Source organism: Lotus japonicus, chromosome 4 (genome assembly GCF_012489685.1).
Source record: "Lotus japonicus ecotype B-129 chromosome 4, LjGifu_v1.2".
Taxonomy (NCBI): Eukaryota; Viridiplantae; Streptophyta; class Magnoliopsida; order Fabales; family Fabaceae; genus Lotus; species Lotus japonicus.
Window position 1 is genome coordinate 1,005,398 of NC_080044.1, and position 22,476 is coordinate 1,027,873.

The window sequence follows — 22,476 nt, forward strand, 5'->3', positions numbered from 1 at the left end:
ACCATATAGTTGTTGTAGCAACAAATAAAACCATTGTTGTTGTGGCCTTTCCATTGACTCGAGGGAAACTGGTTGACATAAAAAAATGATAAAAAAATCTCAAATTTTATAAAATTATAAAACTATAAAACATCTCGCATATTTTTTAAATAACATGATAAAATTTTATTAGTAAAACATGGATTTGGTTTCTCTGCAGCTGCTCGATTATAATTTTAGTCAATTTTCACAATTTAACCAATTAATGAATGGTTCAGATCCAAATAGGATTTTAACATTGTGTGAAGATGGAAGATCATCTTAATCTCCTCGTGGTGGTATTACAAAATTATAATATTAATTGACAGGCAAATTGAAGAAAAAAATAGATTGGGTGTAAATTGTGTCGAGTGTGAAGGTGACAAAAAAATAAAGTAAGTCGCCCGCCACAATTAAAAAAAAAACATATAGAAAGGCGTGCGTATTGTGCGGCTGCTATATATATAGATCAAGGGGAGAGGATAAGTGGCAGGAGATCGATAGTGAGCGAAAAGGAGAGAAAGAAAGAGGAGTTAGAAGAGGAGAGGAAAGGCAAGGAAGAAAATTATAAGGTAACGATTATCTTAATTAATTTCAGTACTTTATATTTTATAGATTTATTTTTATTCAATATTTTTAATTTATAGTTTTGTTCTCTCTCCCTTTTTTTTTTCTCTCTGTTTGTATTCAAATGTTTATTTATCTATAAGGTATTAATTGTATAAATTGTAGCTTTGCACGAATAAATTTTAATTATTGATCATAATTAAAATTTTATTTCATATATATGTATATTTCATTCTTCATAATGAGTAATTTAAATTTCAACTATTTTCAGTAGATTACTAATGAAAGATTTGGATAATTTACATAAAGTCATAAGGTTTTTACTTTTTACACAGAGTAGAGATAAACAGGTAAACAAAATATAGATTTACCATGTGAAGGGAGTTTTAGGATCTCAAATGCTAGTTCTTACTTTTTAGTTTTTAGCACTATTTATGTGAGTTTGTGCTGCCACATATGCTTAAGCAACTATTTGCAGATTTTACTTAAACCAGAGTTCTTGGTTTTTAGCACTATTCATTCGGTCCCACAATATCATTATATTAATATATTTTTTTTCATATAATTTTGATTTAAATTTAAATGTTAATTCAATACTTAAATTAAATGAACGAGAGAGAAAAAAAAATTAATTTTTTAAATTAAGAACTCAAAAAGTAAAACTTCTTATATAAGAACTTAGTTCTTATTTTTAAGAACTAAGAACTCCACGTCATCCCCTCTAGTGATTAAGAACTCAGTTCTCAGTTCTTAACTCAAAAATAAGAGCTAAGAACTTTGCATTGTAAATGCTAGTGTGTTGTTTAGATTTCCAATTTACCTAAGAAAAATAAGTAAACAAAAAAATAGACACATGTATGAAGAATCTATAACAAGTCATGAACAGATGACCTGTTTGACAGATCAGATTTATCTATAAAAGGTGATCTCGATTTGGGAATTTTTCAAAGCATAACCAATAATGCCACTATATATTAATAAAAAAATGTTTGATGTTGTAGATATATGGAAAAAGATTAATCCAGCTCCAATAATTGTTTTGCTTCGTTCCAGGACTAGTATGTAATGTAATTAGGGTTGCACATGAGTTGAGTTTGATGGATTTTTAGGTTAATTAGGATCCGAACCGATCAAAACTGTTTGGGTTGGTTGGGTTGGATTTCGTGAATTTTCACCTACGAACCCGAACCAACCCAATCCGATAATCTTCGGGTTGGTTTGAATGGATTGATTGGATCGTTATATTAAAATAAAAATAAATCTGAAATATTAAAAAAATATTAAAAAACAAGTATTTCAAGTCTCTAACATGCAATTACATCATAAATTCATAACTAGCGTATACACACATCTATACAACAACACATAATTAAACTAGTACTTTAAGTCTTTAAATATAAAAAGTAATTACAAACAAATTAGTTTCAAAGTCTCCTTAAAATCACTCAAATAGTTGGACTTCAACTATCCATAAATTACATTCTCTACTAGTAGGTTAGTAAAAATTAAAATTATTAAAAATATATACTAAATAATATATTATTATTATAGGATTGGATTTCGGGTTGGGTTGGATGAATTATTATGAAATCTGATATCCGATCCAAAGATGATTGGATCGTAATAAAATTCATCCGATGGACCCGTTCGCCCAATCTAACCCGCATTTTTACCATTGGATCGAATTGGGTTGAATGGATTCATTGGGTTGACCCGGCCCATGTGCACCCATAAATGTAACCATGGATCAATACCTTTTATATATTTCATTATTTTTATCTCAAAAAGACGAGATCCAACAGACACATCCTTTTCAAACTCATGAATATTTTTCTTTTCTTTTTTGAGAAAAAGGATGACGCACCGGCGGTATAAACCAATAAGATTTTAAGGATATGTCACGTCAATTAATGAAATTAAATAGAAAAATAGATTTTCTCACCTCCTTAACTGTTAGTGCATATAAATTAAACTCTTTTTTTTTTTGTTGCTAATTGTGAACATGAATATTTTTCTCATGCTATACTAGTGGATTATTTGTATAGTCAAATAGTAGTTAGCTGAGTTTGTAAGCAAGCATTATTAATACTGTTCTGTACTAGGGCAAGCTTACGTAAAAGAATGACAGAAAGTAAACCCTAGCAGAGCACTAAAATAGCAAAACTACCATAAAAGGAATATTCTCATTAATGCTGAAAAAGTTGGTTTCGTACAAGTGGATGACCTCCCCTTTTATAGAGGGGGTGGTCATGATATGGATCTTTCCTATATTTGGGCCTGACAATCAGGGCCCAAATCCCTGTACATATAAGACAAATCCAAAGGAATCTTCCAGCTGGCTTGTGGGTCCATCATCTAAGGGAGGGCAATGAAGCTCGTTGTGTCGCACTTCCCGCCATGGCTATCTTCAATGGTTTATTGTTTATTTTGGGCGGGACATAATCTTCTTTATGTCCCGCCCAAAATGAAAAGTGAAAAAGGGTTTTTATAGAGAGAAAGGAGGAGAGAGAATGAGTGGGGGAAGATCGTGGGATTGTGGGATTTGAAATTCGAAAAGGTAGGAAGCGAAAATACATTACTCCTCGAGACGCACAACTGAAAATTGCATTTATAACAAATGATGACGAAATCCCGGAAAACAAGGATACGTGCGTCAGTTGAAAAGACGTGATTGACGGTTATAACTAATGGCGACATATCTTTGAAACGGCAACAAAGGTGGCGACGCGTGAAAATGGCGATGTAACAACGAAAGTAAAATGGCGATGAACGAATAAACAATAGAGGCGAACTACTAGGTAACATGATGAAGACATTTCGACTCATTACTCGAGTCTCATGTCTTGGGGGCATGTGGACTGGGCGGGACATAAAGAAGATTATGTCCCGCCCAAAATAAACAATAAACCATTGAAGATAGCCATGGCGGGAAGTGCGACACAACGAGCTTCATTGCCCTCCCTTAGATGATGGACCCACAAGCCAGCTGGAAGATTCCTTTGGATTTGTCTTATATGTACAGGGATTTGGGCCCTGATTGTCAGGCCCAAATATAGGAAAGATCCATATCATGACCACCCCCTCTATAAAAGGGGAGGTCATCCACTTGTACGAAACCAACTTTTTCAGCATTAATGAGAATATTCCTTTTATGGTAGTTTTGCTATTTTAGTGCTCTGCTAGGGTTTACTTTCTGTCATTCTTTTACGTAAGCTTGCCCTAGTACAGAACATTGGCGCCGTCTGTGGCTCTGACTTAACTCTTCCGGTGACAGAAGGAGGAATTACGAGCCATGGAGACTCGTTCATGCGGCGTGGGTCGACGCGATCATCGTCGGCGCGGTGGTGGTCGACACGGCGGTCGCGGCGGCGGACGGAACACCAACCGTCCCGTACTGGACGAGCAAGAGCAGGAAGCTTCCTCGGAGGGGGTCCACTCAGTGGCGCCGTCGCCAGCGTCATTGGTGAATGCAGCTCCGGGAAGACCTTCAGATCTGATCGCTAAATCAGATCCAGGTGTGCGGCGGCGTTCAACGCCGCCTAACTACGTGAATTTGGAAGATCTTAAAACCACTGCTCCACGGAGAGCGCAAGAGGCAGTGACAGGTATCACGCCTGCGGCTTTGCAACAAATGTTAGATACCTTGCAGAAGGTGCAGTCCCAAAACGAGCAGTTGCAAGCCCAAGTTGAGTATCTTACTCAGCGGCAGGATTTTAAGCAAGAACAACGCCTGGAGGCGGAGGATGTAGTTGAATTTCAACCTTTTGTTCCAGCCATCACTAGGGTGGACATCCCAAAGCACCTGCAAACCATGGCATTAGACGCCTTTTCGGGCGAATCTGATCCTATGGAGCACCTTAGATATTTCAATACCAAAATGGTGATCGGCGGGGCGACGGATGCGGTAAAATGTCGATTATTGCCCTCCACGTTCAAAGGCATGGCGATGCAGTGGTTCATTCGACAACCGCCCTTCTCCATTGATAATTTCACTGATCTGTCCACGAAATTTCTGACTCAATTCTCCGCCAATAAAACCACAAAGGCAACAATGTTTGATCTTATCAGTATACATCAGCAACCAGGTGAGAAATTAAAAACCTACATGGCACGCTTCAGCAAGATGGCGGTGCAATTGGAGGAGGAAAATCCGGATGTCTGCTTGGCGTCATTCAAAAATGGCCTTCGGGCGGGAGATTTGAATAGAGACTTAACAAGGCGACCGGCGAAGGATATGATGGATCTTCGCGCTCGTGTTCAAGAGTTCATATTGATCGAGCAAGATGATCAGAAGAAACAAGAAAGAGAGGAAGGACGCAAACAGTCTCAGACTGGCGGTGTTTCACAGGAAAAATCCAAGGCGGGGAAGGAAACCAGGGTAGCGCAAACCCCCCGTGTACCAAGACCGGGACCATACCAAAACTCTAAACCTGGTTTTCAAAATACATGGCACAGAAATTCACAAGGTCCCACTGCAGCCATAACTGGTCAGCAGGGTGCTTCGCCCACACCAGTTCCACTTACTAAGTTGAATGCACCCTTAAGTACCATTTTAAGGGCAGTTGGGCAGACCAACGTTGTGCAGTATCCACCACCACCACGGCGGCCGCCAGCTAACGTGGACACCAATAGGTGGTGCGAGTACCACAAGGCGTTGGGGCATACGACAGATAATTGTTGGAATTTAAGGCGGGAAATTGATCGCTTGATTAAAGCTGGCCATTTGGCAAACTTTGTTAAAGACACAGCAGCGCCGGAGGTAGCTAAGATCACTCAAGGAGACAAAGGCAAAGGTAAAGAGATAGTTGAAGAGTTGGGCGATCTTGTTGGGGAATGCTCATCTATTGCAGGAGGATTTGGCGGGGGTGCAATTTCAAGTAAGGCTAGAAAACGCTACGTGGCGGCAGTACACTCAGTACAGGAGTCGAACGAAGGCGAGTGTTGGGTGAATCATTCCCCTATTATATTTACCCCTCAGGATTTCGCGCATGTAATTCCTCATGACAACGATCCAATTGTGGTGACAATCAGGGTTAACAATTATGTGACAAAGAAAGTATTCTTAGACCAGGGATCTTCGGCGGATATCATCTACGGAGACGCCTTTGATCGCCTGGGATTAAAGGAATCAGATTTGAAACCATACAAGAGAACTTTGGTGGGATTCACAGGGGACCGTGTCAGTGTGCGGGGATACGTCGAAATTCCGACTGCCTTTGGAGAAGGAGAGTTTGTCAAGAAATTTCAAGTAAAGTACTTAGTATTGGCGTGTAGAGCCAATTACAATGTACTCTTGGGGCGAGACACCCTCAACAAGGTCTGCGCGGTCATCTCAACTGCTCATTTAACTGTTAAATATCCCGCCTGCAACGGGAAGGTCGGGATATTGCGTGTAGACCAGAATGCAGCAAGGGAATGCTATTTGAGAAGCGTGGCGCTCTATGGGCGAAAGGCCGCCAAGGAGAGCCATCGAATTACAGAAATCTTCCCACAAGAAGGATTTAGCTTGGACCCAAGAGACGATGCTGACGATTTTCGCCCACAACCTCTGGAAGAAACCAAGCAGGTGCAAGTCAAGGACAAGCTTCTAAAGATTGGCAGTAGTTTGACAGCAGAACAAGAGGAAAGACTAATCACCCTTCTGGGTGATAATCTAGATCTCTTCGCATGGACCATCAATGATGTACCAGGGATTGATCCCAAGGTGATCACTCACAAACTAGCCATACGACCAGGGGCGACTCCAGTCATCCAACCAAGGCGAAGAATGAGTGAAGAAAAGAACAAGGCTGTACAATTAGAGACTGAAAAATTGGTCAAGGCCCGCTTCATCCGTGAGGTACAGTACCCAACGTGGCTCGCCAATGTTGTAATGGTCAAGAAGGCCAATGGGAAATGGCGAATGTGCACGAACTACACAAGCCTGAACAAAATGTGTCCCAAAGATTCGTACCCACTTCCCAATGTTGATAAGCTTGTGGATGGAGCTTCAGGGAATGAACTTTTAAGTCTCATGGACGCTTATTCGGGCTATAATCAGATTATGATGCACCCCTCGGATGAAGAAAGTACAGCATTTATGACCAATCAGGCGAACTATTGTTACAAGACAATGCCTTTTGGTTTGAAGAATGCAGGAGCTACGTACCAACGGCTTATGGATAAAATTTTTTCAAAACAAGTAGGCAGGAATATGGAGGTGTATGTGGACGACATGATCGTAAAGTCCGCCAGGGCTAGTGATCATGGGGGTGATCTCAAAGAAGCGTTTACTCAGTTAAGAACATATCAAATGAAGTTGAATCCTGAGAAGTGTTCTTTTGGGATCCAGGGAGGAAAGTTCTTGGGATTTATGTTAACATCAAGAGGAATAGAAGTGAACCCTGATAAGGGAAGGGCGATCTTGGAGATGAAAAGCCCAACAAGTGTAAAGGAGGTACAACGTTTGACAGGGCGAATGGCCGCCTTGTCACGTTTCTTGCCAATGGCGGGTGACAAAGCGGCCCCGTTCTTCACATGTTTAAAAAAGAATTCAAAGTTTCAGTGGACAGAGGAATGCGAACAAGCTTTTACCAAATTGAAAGAAACATTGGCCACATTACCAGTACTCTCCAAGCCAACACCAGGCGTTCCATTAGTGCTCTATTTAGCGGTTACTGACAAGGCGGTAAGTACGGTGTTGCTCCAGGAAGAAGGAAAAAAGCAGAAAGTTATATATTTCGTGAGCCATACTTTACAGGGGGCAGAATTGCGGTACCAAAAAATTGAAAAGGCGGCTTTGGCAATTCTGAAAACTGCAAGGCGCCTCAGACCTTACTTCCAAAGTTTCCAAGTCAAAGTTAAAACTGATGTTCCCTTAAGGCAAGTACTTCAGAAGCCTGATTTATTAGGGCGATTGGTTAGCTGGTCAGTTGAGTTATCAGAATATGACATACAATATGAGCCAAGGGGCCAAGTCACAATCCAGAGTTTAATTGACTTCGTGGCGGAATTAACACCCACTGAAGGAGAAAAGACTCAAGGAGAATGGGTCCTGTCTGTGGATGAATCCTCTAATAACACTGGAAGTGGGGCGGGAATAACAATTGAAAGTCCAGATAAAATGATCATTGAACAGTCTCTCAAGTTCGAGTTCAAGGCGAGCAATAATCAATCTGAGTACGAGGCTCTGATTGCCGGCTTAAGGCTGGCCATTGAGTTGGGAGTCCAGAAGTTATTTATCAAAGGAGATTCGCAGTTAGTGGTTAAACAAGTGAAAGGTGAATACCAAGTGAAGGATCCGCAACTGTCCAAATATTTGGAAGTGGTGCGCAGATTGATGATGGAGGTCAAAGAAATCAAAATCGAACATGTCCCGAGGGGACAAAATGAGAGGGCTGATGTGTTGGCAAAATTGGCAAGCACAGGGAGATTGGGCAACTACCAGACAGTCATTCAGGAAACCCTGCCTCGCCCGAGCATTGATTTGGTAGAAATAAAGTTGAAAGCTGTAAAGTCAGTCAGTGAGGGCGAGCTATCTTGGATGGAATCGATTAAGACCTTCTTAGAGAATCCACCAAAGGAGGATGATTTGAACACGAGAACAAAACGCAGGGAAGCCAGTTTCTACACACTGGTGGATGGTGAGTTGTATCGGCGAGGAATCATGTCTCCTATGCTCAAATGTGTCGATATCAAGGACGCCCTCGGAATAATGGCGGAAGTCCACGAAGGTGTGTGTTCTAGTCATATCGGCGGGCGATCCTTGGCAGTTAAGGTGATAAGAGCAGGATTCTATTGGCCAACGATGAAGAAGGATTGTTTGGAGTATGTTAAGAAATGTGAAAAATGTCAAGTCTTTTCTGACCTACACAAGGCTCCACCAGAAGAATTAACAACCATGATGGCGCCTTGGCCGTTCGCCATGTGGGGGACTGATATCTTAGGACCATTCCCTGTGGCGAAGGCACAAATGAAGTACATCATCGTGGCGGTTGATTACTTCACTAAGTGGATAGAAGCTGAGGCAGTGGCAACTATCATGGCCGCCAAGGTCAGGAGCTTCTTGTGGCGAAGGATTGTTTGTAGATTTGGGGTCCCCATGGCATTAGTAATGGATAACGGAACACAATTCACAAGTAGTGTTACCCGAGAATTTTGTACAGAAATGGGAATCGAGATGCGATTTGCCTCTGTAGAACATCCACAGACCAATGGGCAGGCTGAATCGGCTAACAAGGTTATCCTGAAAGGTTTAAAGAAGAAACTGGATGAAGCAAAAGGGCTTTGGGCGGAGGAACTACCAGGCGTTCTTTGGGCATACAACACCACTGAACAGTCAAGCACAAAGGAAACCCCGTATCGTTTAACTTATGGGACTGACGCCATGCTCCCTGTGGAAATTGAAAACCAAAGTTGGCGAGTGGCTCGGTTTAATGAGAATGACAACGGAGAAAACTTAATAGCAAATCTAATCATGCTGCCCGAGGAACAACGAGAGGCTCACATAAGAAATGAGGCGGGAAAAGTGAAGGTGGCAAGAAAATTCTCAACGAAAGTAGTGCCAAGAAAAATGAGGGTAGGAGACTTAGTGCTCCGAAAAAATACAATACCCGATAAACACAACAAACTTTCACCCAACTGGGGCGGGCCTTACAGGATTATTGGCGATGTTGGAGGAGGAGCTTATAAGTTGGAACAACTAAATGGTCAAAAGGTTCCACGAACATGGAACGCCTCTCATCTAAAGCAGTATTTTAGTTAATAGAAACAACCAATGTAAATGAAGTCGCACTCTTTTTCCCTTTCTTTGGAAAGGTTTTTAATGAGGCGACATTTGTAATGAAGGGACAATTGTTCCCATACGAAAGAAAATTAATGAAAAGATCATTTCAACAGAATTGCATATATTTTTTAATTTATATTACGAGTTCATGCAATGTAAATCGTATCAAGGTATGCAATACCGCGAGTAAACCTTTCGGAATAAGAGAGTATCGCCCTCAAAAGTTAAAAGCCTTGGCAATTCTAGTGGCCACTAGAAACCAAGCCTCGTCGAAAAATCGGCTAAGGTATGTAAACCAAAGTAACAACGAAAGTTGGAAACAACTAAAACAACGAATGAACTTAAAATGATATCCATTTAAAGTAGGGAAAAGGGGGCGACGCCCATTGTGACGCCCGGGGCCGACGAGGGCGGGGAGTGATTGCCGGTGCAGTGAGGCACGGACAAGGAGCGGCTCCTGGCAGGCTTCTAGGCGGAGGGGCACATGAATGAACCGATCTCACACCCGAACAAGAGGTATTTCGAGACTGTATAGGGATGGACTATACAGTTGAGGAGGGCATAAATGATTTGATTGGTACTACCCATAACAACAAGTTGCAACTTCTTTTCGGGAGCCCAACTGATAAGAACTCCATGGTTAAGTGTGCTTGCCTTGGAGCAATATCGTGATGGGTGACCTCCTGGGAAGTTTTCCCGGGAAGTGCGCGAGTGAGGACAAAGCGCACTGAAAAGACTCGTGTTGTTACCGTGAGGCCAGTCGTCAAGTCGGGATGTTACAAGTGGTATCAGAGCCGACCTCTCCCAGTACGGTGTGGTTCGGGGACGAACCAAGCGGAAGCTGGTGGGCCTGTGACGCCCGGGGCCGACGAGGGCGGGGAGTGATCGCCGGTGCAGTGAGGCACGGACAAGGAGCGGCTCCTGGCAGGCTTCTAGGCGGAGGGGCACATGAATGAACCGATCTCACACCCGAACAAGAGGTATTTCGAGACTGTATAGGGATGGACTATACAGTTGAGGAGGGCATAAATGATTTGATTGGTACTACCCATAACAACAAGTTGCAACTTCTTTTCGGGAGCCCAACTGATAAGAACTCCATGGTTAAGTGTGCTTGCCTTGGAGCAATATCGTGATGGGTGACCTCCTGGGAAGTTTTCCCGGGAAGTGCGCGAGTGAGGACAAAGCGCACTGAAAAGACTCGTGTTGTTACCGTGAGGCCAGTCGTCAAGTCGAGATGTTACACCCATACATGATTTGGAATGAAAATAAAAGACAGGGCAATGCCCAAAGAAAAATTTCAACTTCATAAAATAAAAACAAATTCAAGCCAGGTTCTCGTTGTTGGCGTTGTTGCCCTGGCTTGTCCCAGCTTGAGGATCTTCCTTCTCTTGATCCTCATTCCTGTGCTGCTCGTTCCCATCCTCGCCATCTTCTTCAGGCTCACTCTCATCATCGAATTGGGGAAGGAGGTCGAGGCTAATGTCATCATCACCAACTACTTGACCATCCTTGATCTCCTTCAGCCACCCAATGCGGGAAAGATCAAAGTCCGGCTCAACCACACTGATCTGCTCTTTGGCCGCCAGAAAGCCTTGAGCATATTGGAGAGAAGCACGCCCTATGATGGAAGCATTCAGGCGATCATATTTCTTTTCCAACTTTTGATATTTGGCTTGAATGGCAGTGTGCTTGTCATTTATGGCTTCTTTAAGAGACTTGGTCTTTTGAAGAAGCAGGTCCGAAGCAGCCAAGTCTTCAGTTAACTTAGCACACTTCTCCTCAGCAGATTTCAGCTTTTTGTTGGCAGTCTCAGCATCAGTTTTAGCCCGCTCATAGGCTGTCTTGTAATCAGCTGCCTTCTTCTCAAAACGGTTCTTGGCCGATATCAAATCCTTCACGCACTGAGCCATTCCCGCCACAGTACTGGCAGCAGAAAGCGCGTGATGGATCGCCACGGAAGCAATGTTGGGGGGGCCTTGACCGGAAACGTCCTTGTGAATCCGGTTGTCAAAAGTACGGGTCATGAATTCCAGCCCATTGAAGTGAGGATCCGACAAGTTCAGCAAGGAGGGAGGAGCCTCGCCACCAATGGCTGAGCTAGGGCCAGCTTGGTTAAATGGAGTTGGTGGGCGGTTGATTAGCGCGCTTGAATCTTGTTGAGGGGGCGGGACATTGTCATGTCCCTTCTTTTTCTCAGCCGGATGACTTCTTGGATCGAGAGTCGATTGGTGGAGAGGCCTACCACCAGCAGCACTTGAAGTTTTTTGACGTTTAGGGTCCCTGACGTTGTCAGAACCCGAAGTACCTTCATTCTTCTTCTTTTGCTCAGTTTCAGCGGCCCTCTTCTTTGCCGCCGCAGCAGACTGGGCGAGGTACTCCTTCATCTTGATTGGGTTCGCGTCAACCTTGCTTTTTCCCATCGTAGCTGTATGGAAAACACCAATTAGACGAGATACATGAACAAAAAGAAAAACAAGTTACGTGCAAAGATTATGAACTTACTAAAAAATTGATTTAAAGTGCCGGATTTCGACGCCTCAATCAAGTCGTGACCGGAAATTACTGGTAGTGTGCGGAGGTAATCGGCGACGCCTTGTTCAGATTCATCCAAGGCGTCGTATGAAACGGATATCTTTCGGCGAGGGTTCTTTGTCCAGTAAAAAGGGAAGAGGGGGTTATTTTCGGAATCTCGGAACAAGTTCTTTATTTCGGGCGACTCCATAACTTTAAAGTATTTTTTCTGCCATACTTTGTAATGGCTTTTAAGGGCGGTAAACCGACTCATGTTCTTACGGGCTAAAAGTGGAACCCATTTCACAGAAGTAGGTTTAGTGGTGACTGATTTATAGAAAAGGAAGAACAAAGGATAGGTTGGAGTGAAACTCAAGTGTTCACAAAGAATTTCAAAGCAGCGGAGAAAACCCCAGGCGTTGGGCTGGAGTTGGCAAGGCGCCACATTCAGAAAAGAAAGAACGTGACATATAAACGGCGAGAAAGGAAGTTTGATGTTCAAGTCTAAGAAGAAATAGCCATAAACAAAGAAGAAATCGGGCGATTCATCGGCTGGTTCTTTACGCAACAGAACACAGTCATCTTCGCCACATGGGAGGACATTTAACAGATGATCTTCATTATTCGAGGTGGCGGGATTTATCTTCGTGAACCCTTGAGCAGATATTCGAAGCGAATTAATGCTCCCAACGCTGCTCCAGATAGAACGCAACAGACATTTATCTTCAACTAAATGCACGTCAGAGCGCCATTCAGGTGAAGACAAATCTCCATTAGAGGAGAGAATTGAGTCTATAGAGCCGGCGGGACCGGAATCATCATGGGTAGAAGGCGAGGAGTGAATTTCAATTATAGAGGGGGCGACAACTTCCTCCTCCGTGGAGGGTGAAGAAAGTTCTAGGGAAGAAAGGCTAGCGTTTGGTAAAGACATGCGAGGCAGTTTCATAAAAAGAAGAAAGAAGATGAACAAACTAAAAGTAAAAAGAAGATGAACAGAGTCAAAAGAAGAAAGAAGATGAACAGAGTCAGAGAAAAAAGAAGTAAACGAAGAATCTCAGGAAAGAGAAAAACTAACCAGGGGAAGAACTGTGAATTTGAGAAAGGAGAACGTCGGCGATAGGGGAGCACCGCGCAATGACGACGGCCGGAGGAAGAAAAGGTTCACCGGAGTTCAAAGAAGAGAATGAAAGCTGCGGTGAAAAGGTTTTCAGAACAAAAGTTTTAAGAAAGTGAAAAATGAAAAGTGAAAAAGGGTTTTTATAGAGAGAAAGGAGGAGAGAGAATGAGTGGGGGAAGATCGTGGGATTGTGGGATTTGAAATTCGAAAAGGTAGGAAGCGAAAATACATTACTCCTCGAGACGCACAACTGAAAATTGCATTTATAACAAATGATGACGAAATCCCGGAAAACAAGGATACGTGCGTCAGTTGAAAAGACGTGATTGACGGTTATAACTAATGGCGACATATCTTTGAAACGACAACAAAGGTGGCGACGCGTGAAAATGGCGATGTAACAACGAAAGTAAAATGGCGATGAACGAATAAACAATAGAGGCGAACTACTAGGTAACATGATGAAGACATTTCGACTCATTACTCGAGTCTCATGTCTTGGGGGCATGTGGACTGGGTGGGACATAAAGAAGATTATGTCCCGCCCAAAATAAACAATAAACCATTGAAGATAGCCATGGCGGGAAGTCCGACACAACGAGCTTCATTGCCCTCCCTTAGATGATGGACCCACAAGCCAGCTGGAAGATTCCTTTGGATTTGTCTTATATGTACAGGGATTTGGGCCCTGATTGTCAGGCCCAAATATAGGAAAGATCCATATCATGACCACCCCCTCTATAAAAGGGGAGGTCATCCACTTGTACGAAACCAACTTTTTCAGCATTAATGAGAATATTCCTTTTATGGTAGTTTTGCTATTTTAGTGCTCTGCTAGGGTTTACTTTCTGTCATTCTTTTACGTAAGCTTGCCCTAGTTCAGAACATTGGCGCCGTCTTCTTTATGTCCCGCCCAGTCCAAATACTATGAGTCATACTCATCTGGTTTATTCAACAATTTAAGCGCCTATCATCATAGAATTAGTACTTCGTTTATCACGTGATACAACTTTTATATGCAATAATTCATTAATTGTCAAAGTTTATTGTAAGCAGACCTGGATAAGGATCATAGAATAGAAGCATCAGTTTCAAACACTCATGCCATGGAATTCCAATCTTCATTCCTAGCTATCACCGCACTCCTCTTCTCGCTGCTTTTGCTTGCTAAGATTTTTAAAGGGAGAAGCAGTGTGGTTCATAAACTGCCACCAGGGCCATGGAAGTTACCTATAATAGGGAATCTGCATCAACTGATAGCAGCAGGGCCACTTCCCCACCGTGCTCTTCGAGATCTAGCCCTCAAACATGGACCTATGATGCATCTTCAGATGGGTGAAATTTCTACAATAGTTGTATCATCTCCTGATTTGGCCAAGGACATATTGAAGACACATGATCTCGCTTTTGCACAAAGACCTGAACTCTTCTTTTCTGAAATTTTGGCCTATGATTCAACAGATATTTCCTTTGCTCCATATGGTGAATACTGGAGACAGATGAGGAAGATATGTACCTTAGAGCTTCTGAGTGCCAAAAGGGTTAAGTCTTACTCTTACATTCGGAAAGATGAGGTGGCTAAGCTCATACAATCCATTCACTTGTCTGCATCTGCAGGTTCAACACACAATGTTTCTAAGAGTATTTACTCTTTGATAAGCGCATCGGTTTCGAGGGCAACATTTGGTCATAAAACCACATGTGAAGATGAACTCTTGTTCTTAATCAAGAAAACATTTGAACTGGTTGGAGGTTTTGATGTTTCTGAGTACTTCCCTTCATGGAAATCTCTTCATCTCATAACTCAGATAAAAGCTAAATTGAGGGATACGCAAAAGAAGATGGACAGGATTTTAGACAGCATTGTCAAGGAGCGTCGGTCAAACCCTGACAAGGGTACTGAAACTCTTGTTGATGTTCTTTTGCGTATACAACAAAGTGGCGATCTCGAGTTCCCAATCACAGATGACAACATCAAAGCCGTGATATGGGTTAGTAAATCTATCATGAAATTCAAGATAATATAAATATCTTATAACTTTGAGCATTATGTAATTTGTTGCTATTATTGACACGTTATTCCAACAAATATACAGGACATGCTCGTTGCAGGGAGTGATACTTCAGGAATAGTCATAGAGTGGGCTATGTCAGAGATGATGAAAAATCCAAGAGTGAGACACAAGGTACAGGCTGAAATAAGAGAAGCTTTCAAGGGAAAGAAGACTATTGACGAGGCCGATCTACATCAACTTACATACTTTAAGCTAGTGATCAAAGAAACCTTCAGGCTACACCCACCCGGTCCCCTATTGCTGCCGAGAGAATGTAGGGAACCACGCAAGATTGGTGGATATGAAATACCTGTTAAAACTAGAGTTATAGTAAATGCATGGGCACTTAAAAGAGATCCCAACCATTGGTCTGATCCAGAGCAGTTTATACCTGAGAGGTTTCAGGACTCAAGTCTTGACTATAAAGGGACTAACTTTGAGTACCTCCCTTTTGGGGCGGGAAGGAGAATGTGTCCAGGCCTTCTACTTGGCATAGCTAATGTTGAGCTTGCTCTAGCTTCATTACTTTACCACTTCAATTGGGAACTCACGGATGGAATGAAACCAGAGGACTTGGATATGACTGAAATCTTCGGAGCTGTTGTGGGAAAGAAAAACAACCTCTATTTGATTCCAACTCCATATGATCTTGCCATTCATCCTGATGTCAATGCCAATTGAACCTCTATAGTACTGCCCTTATTTCATTTTAGTGAATTTGTCCAATAATTACATGTAATAAAGGGAATGATGTTGTCAGCCAAACTCAGCTTGGTCAATCTTAAACTTTTTTCAAGTAGTAATCTAGTCTTCTTGGTTTTTCCCCTCCAATATTGTAACAATGAAACAAACTTCTATCTCAAGCATACAATGTATTTTTCACACTAATTCCTTTACATGCTTACCATATGAATAAATCATGTGAAATCTATGGACTAAACATGGAGTGGATAAAGCAGTAATATAGAAGCAAAAATGATAAAAAAAATTCCTTCAAAAAGGATCCAATAAAAGCATTAATTCCATGTTGACATAGTTGCAGCTATATATCTAACTAGTATCCATATTCATAAGCAAATTCAGAAACACCAAACATTGCAGAAAGCACTTGAGAAAGAATATAGAAGCTGCCAGCAAAAATAGCAATGATGAGAAGTGCAGAAATGGGGTTCTTGAGGAGCTCAAATATGGGCTGGAAGATTGTGTAAAGGGCGCCTGTGCTGACTGTGAGAGCATAAAGCCCATACCTCCTCACATTGTCCCAAAACTCTTCAACAAGTGGGCCTTCAGGGCCCAAAGCCCAAGCCTTCTGGTCTTCCATCCCACTCCAAAGCAGAAAAACTCCCACAGAAACAGCTCCTACTATCACAATCCTCAAATTCTTGTTATCTTCAGAAACTGCAAGATTAATCAGTGAATGCTCCACAGGGGTTCTGTGCTTCAGGGTAATTGGACGAGGTGGGGCTTGAGCTTGAGTTATTGCAAATTTTGAAGGTTGGTGTTTCAAGTTTTTCCCATTATAGTTACAGGATACTACTGTTGCTTTGATGGGTTTGAGAAATTGTAGAGTAGAACAAGAAGGGTTGGAGGGGCTTGGAAGGTGAAGCTTTAATCTCAGGCTCAGATTTTTCATCATTTTTTTCTTGGTCTCTCACAGTCACACCAAACTTTTTTCCAAGTCTATGCAATAACAATTGCTATTGATGAAGGTGTTTACAACAAGAATGACAATCCTACTACTACCTTATCTTTATTTGTTGATATTTGATACCTTATCTAAGTTATCTTGGCTAGCATCAATGCATCATGCCTCACCCTCCAAGTGTGTGGACCTCTTTTCATGCCAAGATGACCCGCGATGCATGGGATTAGAACCCCACAAGCCTCTAATTTTTTCACAGATATTATTGTTTGGAAAATATTTTATAATTAATAAAATTAAAATTTATTATGAGAAAGAGATATTGTTAATAGATTTTGAGTGCCAAAATTAGTTCACAAAGTTTTTGGTTTGATGCTGAATTAGCGACGGAATCTTAAGAGAAATTCCATCGCAACTTCTGTCACAGATTTACAAACAACTATGTTTCGAACATGGATTTTGCGACGGAAAAATCACTTCCAGTATCCGTCGCAAAATACACCATGTAAAAGGATTTCGTGATGATTTAAATTTCGTCGCAAGCACGATGAGAAGGATTTTGCGACGGATGACTTTCCATCGCAAGAGTAGTGACGAATACTTACCCCGTCGCAATCACGCTGACAAGGATTTTATGACAGATTTATTCTTCGTCGCAAACTCGCTGACAAATAATTTGTGACGAATTTGTGTTCCGTCGCAAACAGTCAATTTCTCTTAGTTAAAAGTGCTCCCTAAATAGAGACTGGACCAGAGGCAGCATCAAACTGAAGTAGAACTGCAGACAATGGCGGAGGACTCGCGGGAAGGAAATTCCTTGTACGTCTCCTGTGTCACCGCCATCTCGGTCACGCTCGCGCCACCATTTCTTTTGACATCCTCCTTCAGGTATCATTTCACCAATTGGGTTTTTCCTCCTCTGTCTTTATATATCTATTTACGGAAGTTTTGGAGTGATCATTGTTGGAAGAAACTAACAGAAAGCAAAGAAACTGAATAACAGAAATTGAGAGAGAGATGATTGGGGGAAAAGTGATTTTCTATTCAACTCAATTGATTACACCTAGTGGGGACATAATAAAGGCTTTATACTACTTGAGTCCAGTAATTAATACCCACTAATTTCTATTACACATATAATGCACAGTAACAACTACTATATACTAACCCATTACATTTTGTATTAATTCTCAACACCCCCCCTTAATACAAAATCTCTTCAAGCTATTAAACCTCACAAACTCAAACAACAGAAGATCCAACAAAAGAGAAAACAAAACCATAGTAAGTGTGTAAAAAAAACCCTAATGTTTTTCCTTCTTGATCAAGCTTGAAACTCCAATTAGCTTTCTTAATTCCTTGAACTTGTCAATCTTCAAGGCCTTGGTTAGTATATCTGCAAGTTGGAGGTCAGTTTGACAGTAGACAACCTTGATCTTGCCCTTCTCCACTTGCTCTCTTAAGTAGTGAAACCTAGTTTCTATGTGCTTACTTCTTCCATGTGAGACCGGATTCTTGGCTAGGTCAATAGCAGATTTGTTGTCAACAAATAGATCAATTTCAGATCCAAAACCAGTCTTCAATTCCTCAAGCAAGGAAGATAGCCAAACTCCTTGACAAGCTGCAGAACAAGCAGCTATATATTCTGCTTCACATGTTGAAAGGGCCACAACAGATTGCTTCTTGCTACACCATGAAACTGGTGCACCTGCCAGTAGAAACAAATGACCCATAATACTCTTTCTATCAAGTATATCACCACACCAGTCTGAGTCTGAATAAGACACGAGTTTCAGTTCAGTTCCATGGCTTTGGTGTGGAAACACAATGCCATAATCAAGAGTTCCTCTAAGATATCTCAGTATCCTCTTTGCTGCCATCAAGTGAGAGTGCTTTGGATTACTCATAAATCTGCTAACAATCCCCACACTATAAGAGATCTCAGGTCTTGTGTGACATATGTATCTCAGGCTTCCCACAATTTGTCTAAATTGTGTGCTATCAGCTGGCTTTTCATCATCACAGTTTCCCAGTTTAAGACTTGTTTCAGCAGGAGTTTCACATGGATTGCATCCCCACATATGAAACCTTTTCAGTACCTCAGATGTGTACTTCTTCTGGCCCATGAACAAACCTTGAGTGGATTCAACAAACTCCAGACCAAGAAAGTAAGAGAGAGACCCTAAGTCAGTCATCTCAAACTCAGTTTTCAGCAAAGTCTTCAAATTTTCTATCTCCCTTGGCTTATTTCCAGTGATGAGAAGGTCATCTACATATAAACAAATGTAGAGAACCCCTTTGTCTTCAAGGAACCTCACATAGATTCCATGTTCAACAGCACACCTCTTGAAACCTGATTTAGAAAGAAAGCTATTTATCCTTTTATTCCAGGCTCTAGGTGCCTAGTTCAAGCCATATAAGGCTTTGTTCAGTTTTAGCACTTTGTCTTCCTGTCCCTTGACTTCATAACCAGGAGGTTGTAGTACATACACCTCTTCTTCAAGTGGACCATTAAGAAATGCTGACTTGACATCAAGCTATGAGAGTTTCCAGCCATGCCAACTTGCCATTGCAATCACAATCCTCACAGTTTCAAGTCTTGCTACTGGAGCAAAGACTTCTGAGTAGTCTAGGCCTTCCTTTTGCATGAAGCCTTTAGCTACAAGCCTGGCCTTGTACTTAGCAATGGTCCCATCTGGTTTTAGCTTCACTTTATAGACCCATTTCACAGCAATGGGAATCTTTCCCTGAGGTAAAACTGAAATCTCCCATGTCTTGTTCTTTTCAATTGATTTCAGCTCTTCACTCATTGCAGCCCTCCAAGTCTCATTCTGAATTGCTTCATCAAAGCTTACTGGTTCAGTATCTTCCAAGAGAGCCATATGCTGTACCAAACCTTCCTCATCCCTGATTGTGTCTGCAGAGAACAATTGGTAATCTCTCAATCTTGGTGGTAGACTTCTCAGCCTGGATGGCCTGTTATTTGGTGACTGTGGTGAATAAGTGGCTGGAGAAATTGGTTCTGAGATAGGATCTTGTTGTTGTTCTCTTAACTCATCATTCAACAATTCAATTTGAACTGTGGATGGTTTTGTTCCTGAAGTTGAAGCATTCAAATCAAACCAAGTACTTGCTTCATCAAATATGACATCTCTACTGAAGAGAGATTGCATTGTTAGTGGATTGTACAGCTTGTAAGAACCTGTGGAATTGTATCCAACAAAGATGAGCTTCTCACTTTTATCATCTAGCTTCCTCCTCCTCTGATCAGGTACATGTCTATATGCTATAGAACCAAAGACCCTGAAATGACTCACAGAGGGCTTAATTCCTGACCAAGCTTCTTCAAGAACCTTGTGATCCAAGCTTTTAGTTGGACACCTGTTCAGAACATATACAGCGGTGGATGCAGCCTCAGCCCAGTAGTTGTGTGGCATATTCTTCTCTTTTAGCATACTTCTCACCATGTTCATTATTGTTCTATTCCTCCTTTCAGCAATGCCATTGTGTTGAGGAGTGTAGGGAGCTGTTATTTCATGTAAAATACCATGATCTGTACAGAATTTCTCAAACTCATTTGAAGTAAACTCCCCTCCACCATCAGTTCTAAGCACCTTCAAGGATTTTCCTGATTGCTTCTCCACCAAATTCTTGAAGTTCTTAAACATTTCAAAGGTTTCATTCTTAGCTTTCAATAAGTAGATCCATATCTTTCTGCTCAGGTCATCAACAAATGTCAGAAAGTATTTATTTCCACCATTTGAGGACACTTCAAAAGGACCACACACATCTGAATAGACAACATGGAGAATGTCTAGGGCCTTTGATGGTGTGAAAGAGCTAAATGACTTTCTAGGTTGCTTACTGGTCATGCAACTATCACAAATTCTCCGAATTGCTTGGACTGAAGGGAGACCTGTAACTAACCTTTTTCCTTGAAGCCTAGACAAGTCATTAAAGTTCAAGTGTCCCATTCTCAGGTGCCAAAGCCATGAGTCTTCTCTCAAGACAGAAGCTGACATACATTGTGTTCCAATGGCTTTAAGACTAACCTGAAAGGTTCTGTTTTTGGATAAAGGTGATCTCACAATCTTCTTCATTTTGGAATCATACACATCTAGATAACCTTTGCCAATTCTGATAGAGAACCCTTTCTCAACTAGTTGACCAAGACTAATCAGATTAGTTTTCATGCCAGGCACATATAGAACTTCACTAATCATTGCTTCTCTACCATCTTTTCTTCTGAGAAGAACATCACCAGTGCCTATTGCCTCAAGAGCTCTACCATCAGCAAATCTAACAGTGCTTGTTTTACTGGAATCATAGTTGGTTAGCCAGTCTCTATTTCCAGTCATGTGATTAGAGCATCCAGAATCCATGAACCACTTATCTTGACACTTATCTATGCTACTATCAATAGTACTAGTAAGCATCATTAAAGTGAGAGGTTGTTCATCAGAGATTACCTCATTGTGATCCTTGACAAAGTGAGCTTCATCACTTTGATTTCCTTTCTGGTCACCTTGAGGAGAGGGTGTTGTGCATTTCGTGGAGAAGTGGCCAATTCTATTGCAGTTGAAGCACTTAACCTTCTTTCTGTCCACCTTCTTCCTTCCTCCACGCCAGTTGCCATTGCCTCCTCTCTTGGAGCCTTGTTCATTCTGTCCTGTATCAGCCTTCTCACTATCCTGGTTTCCTTGATTACTCCTTGAGTTGTTGCCCTTGTAAAAGTCTTTGCCTCTACCTTTTCCTTTGTAATTACTCTTGCCTCCATAGTTGTTCTTCTTTGTAAATTCAGGTTCCCTCTGATACAATTGTCCTGCACGATGCTGAGACAAGAGGTTCGACAACTACTTAACAGTAAAACAAACTTAACAACAGAAACAATAACACACAACAATTGTTAACCCAGTTCAGTGAAAACTTTCACCTACGTCTGGAGGGTTTGCACCCAAAGAAAGGAAATCCACTATCTCAAGATTCAGGAATTACAGACACTCATGAACACCTCAGTTCATAGTTCACTTCCTAATCTACCCAGTGTATTTCTACTTAGAATCTCAACCTAAGTATGAGAGCCCCTCTCACTTTCTCTCAATCACTGCCACAGTGATTGGTAAACACAATAAACAATCAGAGTTTGAATGTGATCAAACAACACAGAACCCTTCTTTGCTTTATAGAATCAGTGAGCAAAGAGGATTCACAAATAACAAAGAACGAAGCACAATAACAAATCCTAAAACACACGATCTCTCTCTATCAGCTTCGGTTCACCTCACGTTTTAGGTCTTCATCCTTTTATATCCTTCAGCAGCGGTAGCATGGGCTTTTTAAGTTAGCACGGGCTGAAGAAACAGATTCCAATAACAGCAATTTGAAAACGCAATCTTGATAGATTCGGTTTCTTATTGCACAAGTAATGATAGAAACCAATCTTTTAACAAAGATTGTTTCAACAAATAACAACCCAACAGCTAAAACCCTTCTGAACCCGTTACTTGCTCCTTAAGTAACTCAAAACATATCTTTAACAAATCTTCAACAAATCTTCAGAAGGCCCATAACAGAAACACAAGCTGAGGACTGATGTCCTAGCCTCACGAGATCAGATGCCACGGCATCTGCTTCGACAATCGGTTGTTTTGACAAAATGCATGGCAACATGTTCCAACAATCTCCCCCTTTGTCAAATTTTGTCTAAAACAACTCACAATCAGAGAGGATAAGAATTAGAGAAATAACTCTCCCCCTTAGTCAGAGCTCCCCCTCAAACAAACGCATCTACACAACCAAC

The 22,476-nt window shown here is 41.5% G+C and overlaps 2 protein-coding genes across 2 annotated transcripts; one reads left to right on the forward strand and one right to left on the reverse strand.

Moving 5' to 3' along the window:
* Window positions 1-479: 479 nt before the first annotated feature.
* Window positions 480-15,922, forward strand: LOC130715619 (cytochrome P450 71D8-like). Its single transcript, XM_057565736.1, has 3 exons — window positions 480-590; window positions 14,037-14,971; window positions 15,077-15,922. The coding sequence occupies exons 2-3, from the start codon at window positions 14,087-14,089 to the stop codon at window positions 15,713-15,715; spliced, it is 1,524 nt and encodes a 507-aa protein (XP_057421719.1). The 5' UTR covers window positions 480-590; window positions 14,037-14,086; the 3' UTR covers window positions 15,716-15,922.
* A 28-nt stretch (window positions 15,923-15,950) lies between these two features.
* Window positions 15,951-16,779, reverse strand: LOC130715620 (uncharacterized). The gene has a single exon (XM_057565737.1). It carries the CDS (start codon window positions 16,668-16,670, stop codon window positions 16,089-16,091), a length of 582 nt encoding a protein of 193 aa, XP_057421720.1. The 5' UTR covers window positions 16,671-16,779; the 3' UTR covers window positions 15,951-16,088.
* Window positions 16,780-22,476: the final 5,697 nt, after the last annotated feature.